At 40.4% G+C, this 20,910-nt stretch overlaps 1 protein-coding gene across 1 annotated transcript; it reads left to right on the top strand.

The window, feature by feature from the left end:
* The first annotated feature begins 1,075 nt into the window (after positions 1–1,075).
* On the top strand, positions 1,076–1,694 carry LOC134208674 (peptidoglycan recognition protein 1-like). The gene has a single exon (XM_062684466.1). The coding sequence runs from the start codon at positions 1,077–1,079 to the stop codon at positions 1,644–1,646; it is 570 nt and encodes a 189-aa protein (XP_062540450.1). The 5' UTR covers position 1,076; the 3' UTR covers positions 1,647–1,694.
* The last annotated feature ends 19,216 nt before the right edge of the window (positions 1,695–20,910 follow it).

Consider the following 20,910-nt stretch of genomic DNA (forward strand, 5'->3'; position numbering starts at 1 on the left):
TGATGCCACATAAGATGCTAAAGTGGAGGCGATATGCGTGCAAGTTGTATGGGGAAGTACCCCAAGCAACCAAAAGTACAGATAAGATGGGATGTTTTGGCTTAATCAGCTCGCATTTTAAGTAATTTTTTGTATGGTGGGAGCGCAGAAGTGAACTTTAAAGTTCGGTTAAGGGGCTTGGAACTCAATGTGAACCAATAGTGAACCAATTGGTTCGGTTAGGAACAAATTTAAGTAAAATCCGAACTTTTGGTTGCTTGGGACGTATATCGCCTCCACTTTAACATCTTGTGTGACATCATATACAATCTTGTGTTGACTGGGACCTCACTACCTGGTTAATACTTCATACAAAAGTCATAATTTGGTAACTTTTTCTGCATCTGAAAGTCACTATTTGGTCACTTTTTTCGTCATCGTTGGTCACTAAGTCACTATTTTGAACGGCATTTATCGCTACCAGCCCTGCATTAGTTAGTAGTAGTTTTCTAGAGATCAAACAGGGGCGTTTTGGTAAGGTTAGGCGCATTATATCGCCTTACCCTAAATGCATTATTCGCCAAAAAATCAATCCCCAGCGCTGGTTTCGAATTTAGATTCTTCTCTGAATCATTCATGTGATAAGAATAGAAAATAATCTTTCTGTACACCCGAATCTGTTTTTACGCGGATTTTTTGATTTTTTTACACGGCTTTGTAAAAAAATCGAAAACATGATTCTGGCAAAGTTTATCAATTTTGTATGATTTGTTGAAAAGTCATTTAATTTTTTTGCGCGGGTTTTCGAATTTTGTACTATTTTTTTTACACGAAACGCATCCCCAGCGTATAAAAACAATCGGGTGTATATCGATGTCGACCTTGTTTGTTTGTAGAATCAAAGTCATGAAAGCGTAGGCACGTTTTTAGCATGCATCGAGGGTGCGGTTTCAACATAATACCCAACAGCTGATATAGGTAGATAAGCTCAAAGATCATAAAAAAGTGTTGGTCCCGAAGCTGATTTCGCTTATCTCCAAATTTAATATAAAAGCAAAAATTTGCAATATGCATTTCAGTTTTTCACTTAACTGTAAATGATGAACAAATTCGCCGCTATTCTCGCCATCACTTTGGCCTCCTTGGCCGCCGTGTCGGCTCAGTGCCCCCGTATCGTCACCCGTGCCGGATGGGGAGCCCGCGCTGCCAACACAGCTCAGCTGCCGATCCGCCCAGCCCCATGGGTTGTGATGCACCACACTGCCGGAGCCCACTGTACTACCGATGCCGCGTGTGCCCAGCAAATGCGTAACATCCAGAGCTTCCACATTGACGGCAACGGATGGGCTGACATTGGATACAACTGGTGCGTTGGAGAAAACGGTGCTGCCTATGAAGGTCGCGGTTGGGGACGTCAGGGTGCCCATGCTCCAGGATTCAATGACCGTTCGGTTGGTTTGTGCGTCATGGGAACCTTCACCAACGCCATTCCCAACTTGGCCGCTCGTAATGCCGCCCAGCAGCTGATCACTTGCGGTGTCTCGCTCGGACACATCAGCGGATCTTACTGGTTGATTGGACATCGTCAGGCCACGGCCACCGCATGTCCTGGAAATGCTTTCTTTGAACACATTCGTACCTGGCCGCGTTTCAACCCAAATCCTTAGATGTATGAATAGGCAATGACTCAATGGATGAATAAAGTATCATGCATCAAGTTTTGTGTAGCAATATATTGATTTAAAGATCCTCTGATGAATCTAGCCACTACTGGTTTCCGACCCACCACGGACTTCTATTCGCTGAAACAGCTGAAAGGTAACCACCAAAAGTTTGTATGACGAAAGGCATCAAACGGTAATTTTCTTGAATGTACGAACTGTTTCTTAAAAATTCTGATTGATCCACCTTGCGTAGTGATGCCTTTCCCGTGCATAGTGTTTTTTGTATTTTGGCCATAACTTTTGAGCCTATAATGCAATCTAGCCCATTTTTAATAAGAAATAATCAGACCAAATTTCCCTTCAAATGCAACCTGCTTCGAGCAAATCAGTTTAAGATAAGTGTTTCGAAAGTGAGCAAAACTTTTTAATTAATATTTGGTATAAAAAGTGGTATTTCGTCCATTCGGTCAATATTCAATAGCAAACAATGGGGCAGGGTTCTCCGTCGAATGGAACTTGTTGCAAGCTATACTATTTTGGCTAGTAATATTTTAAGCCCATAGTCCTATCTGGCCTACTTTCAATAGGAAACAATGGGACAGGATTCTCCGTCAAATGGAAGTTGCGAGAAAATCGGATTAGGGTAGGTGACAAAAAACTGAGCCACACTTTTTAACGCACACACACATACGCAGGCACACACGGACATCACCTCAATTCGTCGAGCTGAGTAAACAGGAGAAACTTTTTTTTTAATGTGTCAGGCCGTTAGGGCCGCATAGCTATTAGGCCGAATGGCCATTAGACCGAATGGTCATCAGGCCGAATGAGAAGTGAGAAGCTTTTTCCATCTTCCTTTTTCCTTTTTCCTTCTTTCTTCTCTTTTTCTTGTTCCTTTCATTCTCTTCCTTTTTTTCCTACTTCCTACTTTCATTTTTCTTCCTTTCTATCTTCTTCTTTATTTCTTCTTTTGTGCTTCTTTCTTACTCCTTTCATCCTTATATCGTTTTTCTTTCTTTCTCTCTTTTATTTTTTTTCTTTCTTCTATCTTTTTTCTTCTTTCTTCCTTCTTTCGTCGTTCTAACTTTATTCTTTCTTCATATTCTTTTCTTTCTTCTTTTTTCCTTCTTTCTTCCTTCCCTTTTCCTTCTTATGTTTTTCTTTCTTCTTTGTTCCTTCTTTTTTCTTCTTTCTTATTTCTTTCTTTCTTACTTTGTATCGTCCTTTTGTCTCTTTTTTCTCCCCTCTTTTCCCCCTCTTGTTTTTTTTCTTTCTCTTTCTCCTTTTTCATTCTTTCTTTCATCTTTCTTCCTTCTATCTTTCTTTTTTCTTCCTTCCCTCTTCCCTCTGCTTTCTCCATCTTTTATTTTCTTTCTCCTTTCTACAATTTTCTTCCTGTCTACTTCTTTTTTTTTTCTTTTTCGTTCTTCTTTTTTTTATTTTCCTATCTTCTTTTATATTTTTCCTCCTTCTTCATTTCTTCCTTTTTAATCTTCATTTCTGACTTCTCGTTTCTCACATCACACTCCTCACTTCTCACTCTTCGTTTCTCGCTTTTAACTTTTCTCACTTCTCACATCTATATATCTTCTTCAGAATTTCTGTCTGTCTGGACCTTATACACTCGGAAACTACTGAACTGATCTGCACGGAAATTTGCATGCAGGGGTTTTTGGGAAGGTTATTAAGATGATTCGAGACCCCTCCCCGCCTCCCCGGAGGGGGCTTCCGTACAAATGAAACACAATTTTATGAATAATTCGAGTACTAATGAAGCAAATGGAACCGAATTTTGCATGTCGAGGTTTTTTAAGACAAGACATATTTCTATGAAGGTTCATGACCCCACCCACTCTTGAAGGGGGGGGAGGTTTCCCATACAAAGGAAGCTCACATTTCTGCATAACTCGGGAACTGATTAAGCAAATGGACTCTAAAATGAGAAAAAAATGAAAAAAGAAGCTTTGACGTTTGCCTGCCTAATGAAATTAAATAGCAGAGCAAACATTATTACTTAAATTGTGAATACAAATAAATGGCTGTGCTAACTAAATAATTTTGAGTGAAACAAAGCTCGACGAGTCTGCTAGTAAAGAATAGAGAAAAAAACTCCTTACATCTCACTTCTAACTTGTCACTTAAGACTTCTTACTTCTCATTTTCACTCCTTATTTTTCACATCACAATTCGTACTTTTTATTATACATTCCTCACTCATTACATCCTTCTGACGATTTTCTTGACATTACTCACTTGTTTTGTACTTCTCCTTCGGCCTAATAACCATTTGGCCTTATGGCCTTCGGCCTAATGATCCAACATCCTTTTGAAACTATATTTTATATGCTTTCAAACTTGTAATCTGGTCCCTTTATGGTAATAGGATTGAACAGTTTGAAAGCATCTTTGTTACCAAAATAAAATTCAAGAATAATGATTAAAATTCCAAAAGTATCAAAGGGTTTCGGAATATTTATTACGAAATTAATAATTTTTCTCATGACTCATTTAATATAGATAAAGTGAAGAACTGTAGTGGAGCCTCCAAAACTCACATAAATAATAAGAAGATAAAAAAGTCTTATGTTTGACGGCATGATTTACGACGAAAGTAAGGTTTTAAATAAAAACGAAAAATATCGTGGAGAACCTGCCTTCTGGGAAACACCATATTTTGTTTATCATTAATTGGGTCACAGTCGCTTTTCTGCTTTGCTCTGTAACGGACGCAGCAGCCGGTGGGTCGAATTGAACGGTATTTATCGCATTGTTAATTGGTTGGCTGAGCTGTTTCCATTAGATACGTTTGATTTTAAATAACAGTTCGTTTATCTGCTTATTTCTATGTCGTTGCTGCTCAATTGTGGATTTCACGAGCAATACCATGGAGTTCAAATGGCAATGGAAAGTTCTCAGCCGTCGTGGGACCAAATCGCTAGATTCGTGAAACTTCTGAAGCCCAATTTAAGGTATTGTCAGCGTAGCGACTTCCGAACCGAACTTTCTTCCGAAGTTTTGTCAAACTGAAGGATGCGTTGTTTAGCGCATCTTTATGTGAATCCAGCGCACTGCTTCCGAAGTTTGGAATTTGGCCTGTATCTCGAAAAGAATCCATCTTCGGGAAGAAAGTGTCGTCTAACTTTGTTCCGGATAGACAATGAATAGATGAACGTAATATACAAATTGCTTCAAAAACAGTCAATTGCCTTATGAAAGTGCTTATCTACTCCCAGAAGTACCTGACCACGATCAGGCGTTGGTAATAAGTAACGTTGAATAAAAAAACGAAAGCATGGTTCCGAAAAAATACCAATAGGTCACGGTCTTGACCAATCAGCTACTGGTGTTTGTGGGGTGTATGTGTATATCGAGAAGTAGGTCTCAAAGACCCAAATCCGTGGAAGGAAAGTCAGGTTTTTTTTGAATGAATGAATGAATAGTCATTAGAAGTATGGATTGGAAAACTTGGAATTGTAAGGAAAAAAATCAACAAATTCCATTGTCTGTTGAACCAGGATCAGAATCGTTTAGAATAACAAATCATAATGTAATAATCTAAATGAAATACAATTTGTTGATATCTTCATCATTCGTTATTTGAAATTCATTGATAAGTCCTACATTGAAAATGAGTCCATTGAGCCCACGGCTGCTTTTTTTCATTCATATGGAGCGTACGAAAATGACAGACATTCCTTCCCCCAGAAGTGCTTACGTAATTAGTGTACGGTCTCTTAGGTGTCTCCATTTCAGCCTCATTGTTCATCTTTTTGTTTTGGATAATGTCCTTTTTGGGAGAAAGAAATTTGAAATTCATATGTTTATCACAAAATATCTAAATCTATTTCACAAAATAGCATGGTAGCACACAACATATACAATATGCACATTTTAATTTCTGTTACACTTCACATATAATATCAGGTCTCATGATTTTTCGGTGCAGGTTTTGGTAGATTTTATATGCAGAATTGTTAGAAAATCCAACAATCACCGGATGGGTGTAGGCATCTTTGTCATTGAATGTGGTCATTCCATGATTTTGATATGCTAGCGGTGGAAGTCAAGCCAAGCTTTACTGAACAACGCGCATAAGACAGAGCAGCATCGCATGCTTTGCTGTCTCTCTTTTTCGCCTTGGATATACGGGAGTGCCGTCCACGGATTGTTGATACATAAAGAGCCTACTTCGAAATTTACAGTTTGTTCTATATTACCTATCTGTTTTGTGATGGTAGTTCACCAAGGAATGTAAAATAACAACATTGCCAATGACAACGACATTGTCCTCTCTTGTAAATGTTGGGACAAACTCAACTCGCAATAAGCGTTTGTCCCATACTGCAACAGAATAGGACAATGCTGTTTTTGGTTAAGTAAGTATCAGTTATCAATGTTTAGACATAAATTTAACCATCTGTTTACAAGATTTTTGTTTTACTTCTGAAATATACAGGTTATCGCAGTTTGAAAAGTTCACAACAATTTCCTCTCCATGTTTGTTGCAAATAAAACGGAACGCAACATTGTCTTTATCCTCTGCAGATGAGGACAAAGAGTTATCGCTATTCTCTTTTGTCGCTTGTTTTTTGCATTTTTCAGCGACAATTACATTCCTTGTAGTTCACACATTTTTCCATTCAGTTTTTTCCAACAAAACTATTTTCCTGAAAGATTTAGCTCAATGGGCTATGGTAGACACGCTTTGTGTTGTCTACTCAAGCTCATTTCATAGCTAAATCTGCTGAAAAGATTCAAAATCTCAGAGCTTACAGCTTAATTTTTGGTTTGGTATTTTATTATTTTTATTGAAGCGACTAACCGTATGTACCCGGCCTTGCCTGGAGTTGCCAGTTCAATTAGCAGTTGCTGTTACAATTGTCCTTAACCAATTTTTCAACAGGGTCATTGTGTTTTGTTATTGATATTTCATTATTTGATTAGAGAGGCAAATGTTGTTTTCCTGGAAATGTTAGGTTCGAGAAAATATTATTTTGAGGTAACCGTTATTTTTTGGGATAATGCATTTTTGAGGGAAAGCTCATTTTTGGGAAATGTTAGATCGTCCGTCATTTGGCGGAATGCCACTAGGCCGAAGTCAATTTTGAAAAAAAAACACATTTTCTGAAAAATGTAATATTCGAGGAAACGTCATTATCGGGGAAATGTCATTTTGGGATACTTTATTCACGAAGAAATGTTATTTGTGAGCAAATTATTGTTTATCTTATATATCACTTTACGTTAAATCCGTTCTGACAAATATCATTTTCGGAGAAAACGTTATTTCTAGAGTGCTTTGAGAATAGGTCGTATATGCAAAAGAAGTATTTCCTCCCTTCCTTTTTGATTATTATAACGCTATACTGACGTTTACTTCGGATTTCTTGATAAATATTCAAAGAAAATAGCTTTGACTAGCGTGCTATAGTGAAAATGTAGCAGAAAATCCATAACTAGCCAATCTATTAGCGAAAAAGAGAGTGAACGAAAAGAGTCTCTTTTTTGCACATACGACCTGTTCTCAAAGCAATCTAGGTTTTCGAGTAAGTATGTGCTATTTTTGGGGATTTTGTTTTCGGGAATTTGTTTAATCTTAAAGAACCGCGCATGAACTAAAGAATGGGTAATTTATCCAGTTTATTAATAACTTCTTTGAAATATAAAATGTTTCGTCGAAACGTCAAAGCTTCTGCTAACAATCTTAACAAACAAACAAACATTATTCACATTACTAAGGGATTTTTCTCGAAACATTATTATTATTTTACAGTTTAGTTTTATTCAATGTGAAATTAAACCATGAAAAGATTGATCGATGTGGTTCAAAAGTTTTGCGATAGTGCACGATAACTGAAATTATAAACCACACCGAATGCCTTTTTGCCAGAATTGACGCTATTTGCCTGTAAAAGAAAAACGGAAACTAATTTAAATCGATTTGTCCATAAAAAAAGGAATAATAAATAAAGGAAAAAAAAATGTTTAGAAAAAAACCAACCCCTCCCCCCTTAACCTGGCTAGGCCACTGCATATGAGGTGAAACAGTAAAGGAATAACACCAAAAATTAATATGTACAATACGTCAGGCATAGCATATTAGTAACATAGTAACTTTTACAGTTTAGTTCTATCCAATGTGGATGTGAACCATGAAAAGATTGATCCGCGTCCATCCATCCACCACATCGGTTCAAAAGTTTTGCGATAGTGCAAGGTAACTGAAATTAGATCAAATTTTTTATTTGGTCGGGGTTCTGCTAAACCACACCGAATGCCTTTTTGACAGACTTGATTCTATTTGGCCGCAAAAGAAAAACGAAAACTAATTAAAACGATTTATTCATTTATCCAATTTGTTTGATCGGAACTGTTATACAAACAAAAAGGCTTGGTGCGAAACAGCAGAACCCCGACTAAATAATTATAAGTCTAATTTTGTTGTTGTTGAAAACAGTTAGAGAACAAGCTTATGTTTGATGAATCCTTAATGTTTAGCAATCTAGCTACTACAATTCAATATTCACAGATCGTGGTTTGCAAAGTTAACGAATCGAATAATTTCTTAGAAACATGCGAAACATTCCAAAATTCATATTATTCCACATATGATTTATCTTCGTCAAATGGAGCAAACGCCACTGGAGTAAAGCGCACAACACAGAACGTTTGTCGCTATTCGTGAGTTATTACTTCAGAGTTTCTGGCACCTACCAATGCACTCCACAACAATGTGACTCTGAAGAAGACAATTACATCAACAAAAATATGTAGCACATAATTCATACGAAGCCACTTGAACAGCTGAGCTTGATTAAACACTTCTCCATTCATGTGTGTTGTTATCTCTTAACAACGGGCAAGTTTATTAGAGCACAATACGATAGCGTAACGAGAATGACATCAACGGCGCCGTTTTCTGTGAATGGGAATCACCTGAGGTTGGCGCCATGCCGACTAGCATTTTCCGTTTACTCACTCGTTTGAAGAGCCAACGCCGTAAATCACGCTGTTAAACGGTTTGTGAATAACGGCTGCCGTTTGTGATTCCGTTTATTCCGGTGCTAGCATTATTTATCAGCTACTATAATTGGCCCCTGCAAAGCGTTATCAGTTCAGCTATTGTCGGGAATCGACCAGTTTGGAGCACACAAAAAATCGGTACTTGGTTTCAACCGATAATCAACTTGGATTTACCTACTAGAATGTTCAAAATATCGCTATCTGAAATACAATCGACATGACGTCAAGCGAGACGTCAATTCATAAATCAGTCACCCCACGTTCACGCGGAATTGGACGATTGGATGAAAGTGCGTTTTTGATTATGTAGTTCGATTTGTATAAGCCCCGGGAAGGTCGAGCCTTTGTAAAGCTTAATAAGAAGCGATAATGTAATAAATAGGTCTCCAGTTAGCCTTGCGAGTAAATGAGTAGGATTGCCAATCCGGAGATGACGAATCTCTGGTCTAGGATGTTTTCTGGTTGTAAACTCTCTCAGTCTCTCACCCTGGTCATAATGTATCCATTGTACTTACCACAAAGATACATACTCATGCAATGGCAGGCACAGCAAAGCTTTCCATTAATAACTGAGGAAATTCTAATAGAATAGAATACTAAATTGAAAAGCAGGGCAAGTTCCAATTAGTATGTAGAGCCATAGAAGAAGAAGAAGTAGCAGTTAATAAATAATAATTTTGATAAACTTAATTGCAAGGAAATTCATATAAGCCCATTGAATATAAATCATCACCACGCTGTAGAATAGTTTACCAAATTCGACTCGAGTTAGGAGTCACTCATAACAAGTAGAAATAATTGTTTGGTTGGAGATTCATTTTTGGAAAGAACATATATATATATATATATATATATATATATATATATATATATATATATATATATATATATATAAGTTATCGAACAGATTTCCTCCAACCCTGAACATCAATCAACATCGGACATTATCCAAGGATCATTAAATCAAATCAAGAATATACAACAACAACAACAACAACTATCCCTGCAATTGGCAACATTGAAGCAGTCACAAGAACCCGCTGGCTCATCAACTTCCACATAGCACCAATTGCCCCACTTACGCATTCGGCACATCAGCACAAACGTCGACCACGAGGACCAGACGACGATATCTGTTTTTCATAAATAACATAAATAACTTAGCTAGGCACAATCCCTCTCCCAAGTCAGGCCTTTGTAACTTTTGGAATAAATAAATAAAGTTAGTCTTTTCCCATGTGTGGAACTGTGAAGTTAAAAGTTGCTCTCTTTCTAAAAAGTCTATCCGGTAGTCCCAAATTATAACTGGCGCAGTCGATTCTGAGGGGGGAGTGATTTCAATGTTCTAGCCACCGCGTCGCGTTCGGAAAATCCAAAGTGCCTGCCGTAGTGATCAGGAAAACCTAGTGATTCGTCCGGATTTAAGTGCAGTGCCAGGATCAGGAAGAAAAGTGATTATAGTGACTAGTTCAGCGGAAACACGTCACCACCCCAGCGAACCACACGGACAGCTTCACCCGCCCTGGCGCATCATTTGCAGCATACCAGTTGATTCGAGGTAAGCGATTCCATTAGTAAAATTAAGTTAATTAATTAATTCAATTTATAAATTTACAACTATTTACTATTTTTTTTTTGCAAGTGACTTGAAATTGATATAAGTGATTGATATAAGCAATAAGTGATACATTGATAAGTGAAATTTGTGTGCGCGACAGCAACTCAATTTTAGTTTTACAAGCGGAATGACTACAAGATCTCAATCAGCCAGCGATTTACAATCGCAGATTGACGAACTGACCGAACTAGTTGAACGGCAAGCTCAGCTGGCTCGCGATCAAACCGCACAAATTGCCGCTCTTCAAGCAACCAGTGCATCAACAGTACTCCTATCGCCTTCTCTATCATCTAATGCTGTACGGTTTGACGCATCAAAAGTCCCTGATGCAATTAAATTAATTGTCTCTTTTAGTGGAGACCCTAAATTACTTTCTAACTGGATAACTTCTGTGGACAGCAAAATTGATTTTTCAAAGAAATTATGTCCGACGCCTAATGATGAGGCAACCGCTTTACCGCTATGGTACAGCATCATTAGGGATAAAATTGTTGGTGAAACAAATGATGTGTTAGTCCAAAATCACACTCCCGTATTATGGGACGAAATTAAGAAAACGCTTGAAGATTATTTCGGCGATAAAAGGATTTGGGGACCCTTGTTACGAAAATTCCATATTTACAACAGAACAGTAAATCTGTTGACGAATTTTTTAAGGAATGTCGCGAATTACTTGCAGACATTTCTGCAAAAATTATGCTGGACCAGGAAATGAGGAAATGTTCCAGAACTTTAACATCCAGTTATGAATGCATGATAAAGCTCGCATTCATAGATGGATTGAATGAACCGTACGCGACACTCACTAGAGCGTCGCGTCCCACTAATTTGAATGAGGCCCACCAAAGTGCAATGGAGCAATTTAATGCTTCTCAACGAAAAAGAGAGAGAAATCATAAACATTCACCTGATCCTCCGAAAGCTAAACCAACAACACACAATAACGGACCACAATTTGGTCGTTCACCAAACTTTACACCCACATATCAACATAAATTCATTCCACGTCGAGCATCCGTGCGAGACGGTTGTAAGTCCGCGTACGGTCTGCTTCTCATTCGGTTTTTTTCCTGAAGTACAGGTAGTGGTTTTTTTTCCGAAAGTGTTTTGAAGCATAGTGCTTGAGTGGAAGTGGTGCTTAGCTGTAGCAGTTAAGTAGCCATTTCGTTGGTTTTGCAACTACGCAAAACTTTGCAGTTTATTCGGCGTCCATCGCAGGCGCAGGCATTATCGTCCCACGCCGACAGTCATCAACCATCGTGCGTCTCCACCAACACAGACGTGCCGTCCTGCCACCATCCATCCACCCAGTTGCAGTGTTGGGTGCGGCGAGAACACCAACAATAGCGTGGTTCGCTTCGACCGTACCACCGGCGAGTGTCCATCGAACTAGTGTGTGCTGCCAGAACTGTTAGCCGGCAACACAGCAGTGTGAACGCAAGTATTTAATTGAGCTCCCTCTCATTGTTCCCCTCTCTTCTCCATCTTATTGGAATAGTTTTTTTCTTTTTCTTTTTACTCGTCTTCCCCTCTGTCCCAAATCGTTATTTTGTTTGTGTGTGTGTTTTTTTTCTGCCCTTGTGATAATTGTTTAGTTTTAAAAGAGATTGTGCCTCGCTGCAGCGGCGCATTTCGTGTCCGCAATGCGCGAAGGCGAAGTTGGCGGGGGTACTTCGTATTCCATGTCAGATGTTTCGTTGCATTCGGGTGTTCCAAACCAAAACGAAATGGACACCAGCAACGCTAAAATTTCCTCTACGAGCCCCCGTCCCAAGGTCTACCCTCACGACTCTAGTGGGCCGTATGTTGTTTTCTTTCGACCCAAAGGCAAACGTTTGAATATCAGCCAGATTAGCAAAGATCTGGAAAAGCGATTTTCGTCTGTCACGACCATTGACATGGTTGGGTCCAGTAAACTCCGTGTCACGGTCAGTGATCGCAAACAGGCCAACGAGATTGTCACCTGTGAGCTTTTCACTCTCGAATATAAGGTGTATTTACCGTCAGCAGTGTGTGAGATCGCGGGGTGGTGACGGAGGAAGTATGACATGCGACGGTTTGAAACAAGGTTTCGGTCGTTTCAAGAACGTTTCTTTGCCTCCTGTTGCGATACTTTGCAATCCAGTATCACAACAAATGTATTCGGTGTCGCAGGAGGGAGAGAAGCGGAGTTATTCCCCGTCTGACTCTTTCTGCGTCACCTTTTCCGGGTCCGCACTGCCTGACTACGTAGTGATTGGCAAACTTCGTCTACCTGTTCGGCTGTATGTACCGAAGGTGATGAATTGTGTTAATTGCAAGCAGCTGGGCCACACCGCTCAGTACTGTTGCAATAAACCTCGCTGTGCATCATGCGGAGAGAAGCATGTGGAGGGAGCGTGCAAGACGGCACCGAAATGTGTCTATTGTAACGAAAGCCCTCCACATGCTCTTGAAGCTTGCCCAACGTACATACAGCAGCGAATCCACCAGAAGCGGTCTCTTCAGCAACGTTCTCGGCGAAGTTACGCCGAAATGTTGAGGAAGGCCGCTCCTCCACTCGTTTCTGACACCATCTACTCGTCTCTTCCTTTGGACGATCAAGGTAGCTCTGACTCCGAGGTTGGAAATGGGGTTCCCTTTGTTTTCAATGGCTCAACGAGGAAGAGAATAAAACAGAGCCAGCGACCCTCGAAAAAGCCTAGAAAACAGCCTCAAAGTGAGCCCCAATCCAACATGGTCAAATTCAAAGCGGGAGGAAATACTCAAAACGATCAACTTTTGTGGTTTCACATCGGGATGATCGGGAGTTTCCACCGCTTCCGGGAACATCTAAAATCCCAGATACCCCATTTTTGCGATTTCTCAGCCAGAAAGAGAGCATACAGAGCGAGCAGAAGAACTCCCGAGCGCTCCAATGTTCACACTTTCTGGCATCGTGGAGCTCATCCTCAACTTCTTTGATGCTTCCGACCCCGTGAAGAACATGGTCAAAACTGTTCTTCCTATTCTGACTCCTCTCCTGAAGCAGCTGGCTTCGAAAATGCCCCTCCTCGAGTCATTTGTATCCTTCGATGGCTAACTTAGTCAATAAGGGTAACATGATTTCGATTCTACAGTGGAACTGTCCAAATATTCTTCCAAAATTAGATATTTTAAATTTTTAGTTAACAAATTACAATGCGATGCTTTTGCTTTATGTGAAACATGACTAACACCAGATGTGAACCTTCATTTTCCTGCTTTCAACATAATCCGCCACGATCGGGCAAATCGATATGGAGGGTGCTTTAGCGATCAAGAAACAGCACTCCTTCTATAGAGTCGATCTTGCGCCGATGTCTGGCGCCGAAGCTGAGGCATGTCAGGTGACTATTCGAGGAAAGACCTCAGTATCGCCTCGATATATCTTCCTCCAAACACCGCGATATCTCGCAGAGATCTCTCACACATCTGGTCGGTTATGCCCGAGCCACGGTTGCTCCTGGGAGATTTTAACTCCCACGGAACAGGCTGGGGGAACTGTACGACGACAACCGTTCATCAATGATATACGACCTCTGCGACGACTTCAATATGTCAATTTTGAATACAGGAGAAGTTACACGAGTGGCTCCTCCAGCAAGAGATAGCCGTCTAGATCTTTCCATTTGTTCGAGCTCATTATCGTTGGACTGTACTTGGAAGGTGGTCCAAGATCCCCATGGTAGTGATCATTTGCCGATCGAAGTTTCGATTTCCAATGGACATAAGCAATCTGCTTCCATCGATCTTTCATATGACCTCACGAAGCACATCGATTGGGGCAAATATGCGGACGCCATCAGCGATGGCATACAGTCGATAGAAGCACTTCCCCGCGGGAAGAGTACAAGTTTCTATCGCAGTTGATTCTTGAAAGCGCTCTTCAGGCACAACGTCGGCCGGTGCCAGGAGCTTCGGTTCGTAGGAAACCCTACAGTCCGTGGTGGGACATCGAGTGTACGCAACTTTATCGCGAGAAATCCGCCGCGTTCAAAGAATTTCGGAAACACGGGGCGATCGTTCTTCACAAACGATACACCGCGCTCGAAATCCAGTTCAAGAAACTGGTCAAAGTGAAGAAGCGCGGATATTGGCGCACTTTTGTTGAAGGTTTATCGCGCGAGACTTCAATGAAAACTCTGTGGACCGTCGGGAGAAGAATGCGCAACGCGTCGTCCGTAAACGAGGATTGTGAAAGCTCGTCGCGGTGGATACTTGACTTCGCAAAGAAAGTTTGTCCGGATTCGGTACCGGTGAGGCAAGAGCTACGTGATGCTTTTGCAGACAGGGATGATATGGATCGTCCCTTTTCGATGATTGAATTCTCACTTGCTCTCCTTTCATGTAACAATTTCGCTCCAGGGATGGATAGAATCAGGTTCAATTTGCTCAAAAACCTTCCAGACGTCGCGAAGAGGCGCTTATTGAACTTGTTCAATCAGTTACTGGAGTGCAACATTGTTCCGGATGATTGGAGGGAAGTGAGGGTGATAGCCATCCAGAAGCCCGGAAAACCCGCATCGGATTATAATTCGTATCGCACCATTGCGAAGCTACCATGTCTTCGGAAGTTGTTGGAGAAGATGATTCTCTTCCGGCTAGACTAATGGGTTGAATCGAATTGTTGTTTGTCCGATACACAATTTGGTTTCCGCAGGGCAAGGGAACGAACGACTGTCTTGCGTTGCTTTCTTCAGAAATTCAGCTTACTTTCGCTAAAAAGAGCAAATGGGCTCAGTGTTTTTGGACATTAAGGGGCTTTTGATTCAGTTTGCGTCGATGTCTTATCTGACAAACTCCACGAGTGTGGACTTTCACCAATTTTGAACAACTATTTGTACAATTTGTTGTCGAAGAAGCGTATGAGTTTTTCTCATGGTGACTCGGCAACTTCACGAATTAGCTACATGGGTCTCCCAGGGCCTCATGTTTGAGCCCCCTTCTTTACAATTTTTACGTCAGAGACATTGATGAATGTCTCATGCCAAATTGCTCGTTGAGACAGCTTGCAGATGATTGTGTTGTATCCGTTTCGGGGCCAACATCGGTTGATCTGCAAGGACCGTTGCAAGATACTCTGGACAATTTGTCCACTTGGGCTACGAAGCTGGGTATCGAATTCTCTCCGGAGAAAACTGAGATGGTTGTCTTTTCAAAAAAACATAAGCCGGCAAAGTTATCGCTCCAACTGATGGGTAAGACAATCACTCATAGCATATCTTCTAAATACCTCGGGGTCTGGTTCGACTCGAAATGTACCTTCGGGAAGCACATTGTGTATCTGACACAAAAATGCCAGAAACGGATCAACTTCATGCGATCAATAACCGGAACATGGTGGGGAGCGCATCCCGAAGATCTTATGACGTTGTATAGAACAACAATTTTGTCGGTCCTCGAATACGGTAGTTTCTGCTTCCAGTCCGCGGCTAAAACACACATGCTGAAGCTTCAAAGGATTCAGTACCGCTGTCTCCGTATCGCGTTAGGATGTATGAATTCGACACATACAATGAGCTTGGAAGTACTTGCGGGAGTACTGCCACTAACAGATCGTTTCGCGGAATTATCGCTCCGGTTCCTCATCCGCTGTGAGGTTCTCAATCCATTGGTCATTGATAACTTCGAGAAGCTGCTCGAACAAAACCCTCAATCTCGATTCATGAGTATTTACCACTGGTACATAACGCTGGAGGTAAGCCCTTCCTCGGTAGATACCAATCGTGCTAACTTCTTAGACTCTTACAGTTCCTCTGTTACTTTTGATCTGTCCATGAAGCAGGAGGTTCATGGAATACCAGACTTTCTGTGTGCGGAGGTCATACCTCCATTATTTGCAAGCAAATACGGGCACGCCAGTGAGGAGAGAAGCTTTTTTACAGACGGGTCAAAAATTGATGACTCCACTGGTTTCGGTGTTTTCAACGTTTTTCATAGCGCCTACTTTAAGCTCAAAGAGCCTTGTTCCGTGTATACTGCTGAGCTAGCAGCTATACACTATTCACTCGAGCAAATCGGATCCCTACCTCCTGACCACTTTTTCATCTTCACCGACAGTCTAAGTTCTTTGGAGGCTGTTCGGTCAATGAAACCGGTTAAGCACTCAGCGTATCTTCTAAATGGGATACGGAAAGCTTTGAGTGCCTTATCACAACGGTCTTACACAATCACCATGGCTTGGGTCCCTTCTCATTGCTCGATCCCGGGAAATGAGAAAGCGGACTCTTTGGCTAAGGTGGGCGCTATGGAAGGTGATATTTACGATCGGAAAATCACCTTCGATGAATTTTTCACATTAGTTCGTCAGGAAACCTTGAACAGCTGGCAACAGAAATGGACAAATGGGAGTTGGGTAGATGGCTGTATTCAATTCGCCCGCAGGTGTTGAAGCGTCCATGGTTCAAAAATTGAATATGGGACGAGACTTCATTCGAACCATGTGTCGTCTAATGTCCAATCACTACACTCTAAATGCACATCTTTTCAGAGTGGGGCTCTCGGAAGGAAATCTCTGTGTTTGCGGCGAGGATTATCAGGACATCGATCATGTCGTGTGGGCGTGCGAGGAGCATCGTGGCCCCAGATCTGCGCTAACTGAACATCTCCGGGTCCGAGGAAAACAACCAAAGCCTATTAGGGAAGTGTTGTCGGGCCTTGATCTCGAGTACATGTCCCTGGTCCACCAATTTTTGAAAGTTGCTGATGTAAAACTGTAATCATTGTCTGCCCATTCCCTTGTCTGTCGTACCCCATATCGAATGTCTTCCTCTTGTTGTACATTTCCATGTCTGTCGTTAATCCCTTCCGTATGTCTTCCTCTCGTCGTTGTCTCCCAAAAAAGTTTGTTTGTCCTGTTACAGATGTAAAATGCGAGGAATGTCAACTTTGTGAACATCAGCATAGTAATTACTTAAGCACCCTAAAATCCTTTCCTTTCCTACTGTATTATTGTATTCCCTAACCTCGACTAAACCGCGAGTCTTTCGGTTCCCCAAAACTAACACTATGTATAAGAATCAAGAAATGTATTGTTAAACTTGATTTCGGCTCCGTAACGCTTCACGGCAAATGAGCCTTCCAAATAAACGAAAGATAAAAAAAAAAAAATATCAACATAAATTATACGCACCTCCACAGATGGCGTACAGACCGCCATTTCAAAGGTTTGTGCCCGCAGGATTCAACCCGGCATACCAACAGAATTCGAATTTTAATTATCAGCCCCAATTTCAAGCCAGACTAAACCAAAATCAAACAAATCCTATTTTGAATTACAGACCCCAAATTCAAGCTTTACCAAACATAAAACCCGACCCTTCAGGCCAAGCGGTTCGACAGAACTACAATCAGGTTGTCCCTATAAGAAAACAGGACAAATAAACTGTCACGATATGCCTGCGGAAACGCAAGCAGCCGAAAATGTTCATGAATACCAACAATACCCAGAACCAGAAATAGAGCAAGGATATGGTTTAGCCACACTCCTTGATGTAGAAGAAGAACCCCAAGAAGAACTAAATTTTTGTACGGAGTTAGATCCGCAGGAAACCAAATAACAAACAACTTTCTTCCATACTTAGAGATACCGAGACAAAATAATAAAAGCTATAAGTTCCTAATTGATACAGGGGCTAATAAAAATTATATTGTCCCGGAAATCGTTCCGAAGACTTATATCCAAAGCGGACCTTCACAAAGTGTCAATAATTTAAGTGGGACCTGTAAAATTGACCAATTCACCTTCCTAAATCCTTTTACTAATTTTGTGAAAGGACTGCCAAATCAAAAATTTTACCTGTTTCGATTTCACATTTTTTTCGATGGACTCATTGGATTTGAATCTCTCAGATCCATGGGCGCCGTGATTGACACAGCATCTAACACTGTTACCTTGAATAACATAACGATACCACTTCAAAAAAAATATCCTACTAAGGAACAGTTGACGTTTCAAGAAAAAGAAGTTCTTGTAAAAGAATTCCTGTTAGAATTGACAACAAAGATTTCTTCATCGAAAAAGATATTTCAATCGCGGAACATGTAGTTATACCCTCCGGAGTATATAGTGCTAGAAACGGTCGAACTACATTTCCTCTAATAAATCTCAGTAATAAACAGGTAGATGTCAATATTGACAGAGAGGCCTTATTTACTGAGCTCTATAATTTTGAACAATATTCTCCCGAACCTGGTAAAGCCAGTAAAGAGAATATGCCTCCTAAAGCATCTGTAAAGGAGAAAATCAAGGTAGATCATCTGAATTCGGAAGAGGAAGAGAAACTCCTTGACCTCCTGAAACAGTTCCCAGAAGTCATGCATGACAATGAAGGGAAACTTTCATTTTCAAATGCAATAAAACATCAGATCAATACCAGAGATGATCTGCCTGCCTATACCAAAAACTATCGCTACCCCTTCTGTCACCGAGAAGAGGTTCAGCGGCAAATTGCTAAGATGTTAGACCAAGGGATTATCCGACCATCGAATAGCCCCTGGAATTCTCCAATATGGATTGTACCAAAGAAAGCTGATGCATCCGGTACAAGAAAATGGCGTCTTGTAGTCGATTATCGTAAGCTTAATCAGAAAACTACAGATGATCGTTATCCTATTCCCAACATAAACGATATCCTTGATAAGTTGGGAAGATGTCAATATTTTACAACCCTAGATCTCGCTTCAGGGTTCCATCAAATTCAAGTTCACAAAAAAGACAAAGACACAAAGGAATTTGTGTCTGCCTTCGAAAGATGTAAACACATATTGAGTAGCAGCCAAATACTGCAATACCCTGATTTTAGTAAGAGGTTTATCCTTACTACGGATGCCTCCAACTATGCAATAGGTGCGGTATTATCGCAAGGGCCTATTGGGCACGATAAACCAATCGCTTATGCATTCAGAACACTCACAAAAACGAAGGAGAACTATTCTACTATAGAAAAAGAACTCCTAGCGATTGATTGGGCATGTAAATATTTTAGACCATACCTATTTGGTCGTAAATTTACCTTATATACTGATCACAAACCGCTAACTTTTGCGCTGAACCTAAAAACCGCAAACGATCGTTTAGTACGGTGGAGGTTAAGACTAAGCGAATACGATTATGACATCCAGTTCAGACCAGGCAAGCAAAATGTCGTTGCTGACGGTTTGTCTCGAATAACACATGATGTGAACTTAAATGATCAAGAGGAAGAAAGCTCCTCGGATGACGAAACAATCCATTCAGCAGACTCGGATGCTGCGGGACTTATTCAGATGAATGAGAAACCGATTAATCACTTCCAGAATCAGATCCTAATTAAAGTTGGTAATACAAATTCAGAGGTTATTGAAGAGATCTTTCCAGGTATGAGTCGACGTATTATCACTAGGGCTACCTTCGGAGTACCAGTGGCGGTGAGAATACTGAGAGAATATATGCACCCAAGTAAGATCAACGGAATACTTTGCCCGGAGAGGTGGATCAATACACTACAGATAACTTACAGCAAACATTTTTCCCGTAACAAAAGTTTCAAAATAAAACTAACGCAAAAATTATTACAGGACGTAAAAAAGGGAAGACCAAAAGACCAACACCTTTTGATCGAAGAAACGCACGAGAGGGCGCATAGAGGAGCCGATGAGAACCATGACGAAATCATCCGAAGCTACTTTTTTCCCAACATGCGTAAGAAAATTCAACTCTTCATAAATCTATGCCACAACTGTCTTCAAAATAAATATGAAAGGAACCCTTACAAAATTAAACTTGCAGAAACCCCAATCCCGAAGAAACCGCTCGACATTTTACACATAGACATTTTTATATCATCACCTAACCTATTTTTATCTGCTGTCGATAAGTTTTCAAAATTTGCAATGCTCATCCCAATTAAGTCTAGATCAATTCCAGATGTCAAACGTGGCCTAGTAAAATTGATTTCGACTTATGGAACCCCTAAACTAATAGTTTGTGACAACGAAGTTGCATTTCGTTCTGTCGAAGTAAGAGGACTCCTTCAGAGACTCCAAGTAGAAACATACTTTACCCCATCTAATCATAGTGAAATAAACGGAACAGTGGAACGTTTTCATTCTACCCTTTCTGAAATATTTCTCTGCATTAAGGAAAAGTATAACGATCTCTCTAATAAAGAAATCTACAGATTAGCGACTACTCTTTACAATTCTACCATTCATGGAGTAACAAAAATAAAACCAATAGAGGTATTTACAGGGATAAGAGATGGCGAAGAAAGACCAATAAATTTAGATCGGATCTTAGAACACAGGAACGAAATTTATGATGATGTAATTGCCAGACTCGAGTATAATCAGGCCAGAACATTAGATTCCAAAAATAGGAAAAGGGAAGACGATCCAGTATTCCAACCAGGAGATGAAATTTATAATAAAGTCCAAGGATTGCGAACAAAAGGAGAATAAAGTTCAAAATCAAATCGTGCAAACAAATAGGAGGAAAACTTTAGTGGACAGGAGAAATATAAAATTCATAAATCTAAATTAAAACGGAAGAGGAAAACCTAGAATTAAATCTTCAGTAACTCATACTATATAAATACCATTCTTACGACTCCTTTAACCATACTAAAAACCTGTTACAATTGTTAA

The sequence above is a fragment of the Armigeres subalbatus genome, chromosome 1 (genome assembly GCF_024139115.2).
Source record: "Armigeres subalbatus isolate Guangzhou_Male chromosome 1, GZ_Asu_2, whole genome shotgun sequence".
In the NCBI taxonomy this organism is placed as follows: domain Eukaryota; kingdom Metazoa; phylum Arthropoda; class Insecta; order Diptera; family Culicidae; genus Armigeres; species Armigeres subalbatus.

Coding starts and splice junctions, on each gene's coding strand:
- LOC134208674 (XM_062684466.1), top strand. CDS start 1,077: ATGATGAACAAATTCGCCGCTATTCTCGCCATCACTTTGGCCTCCTTG.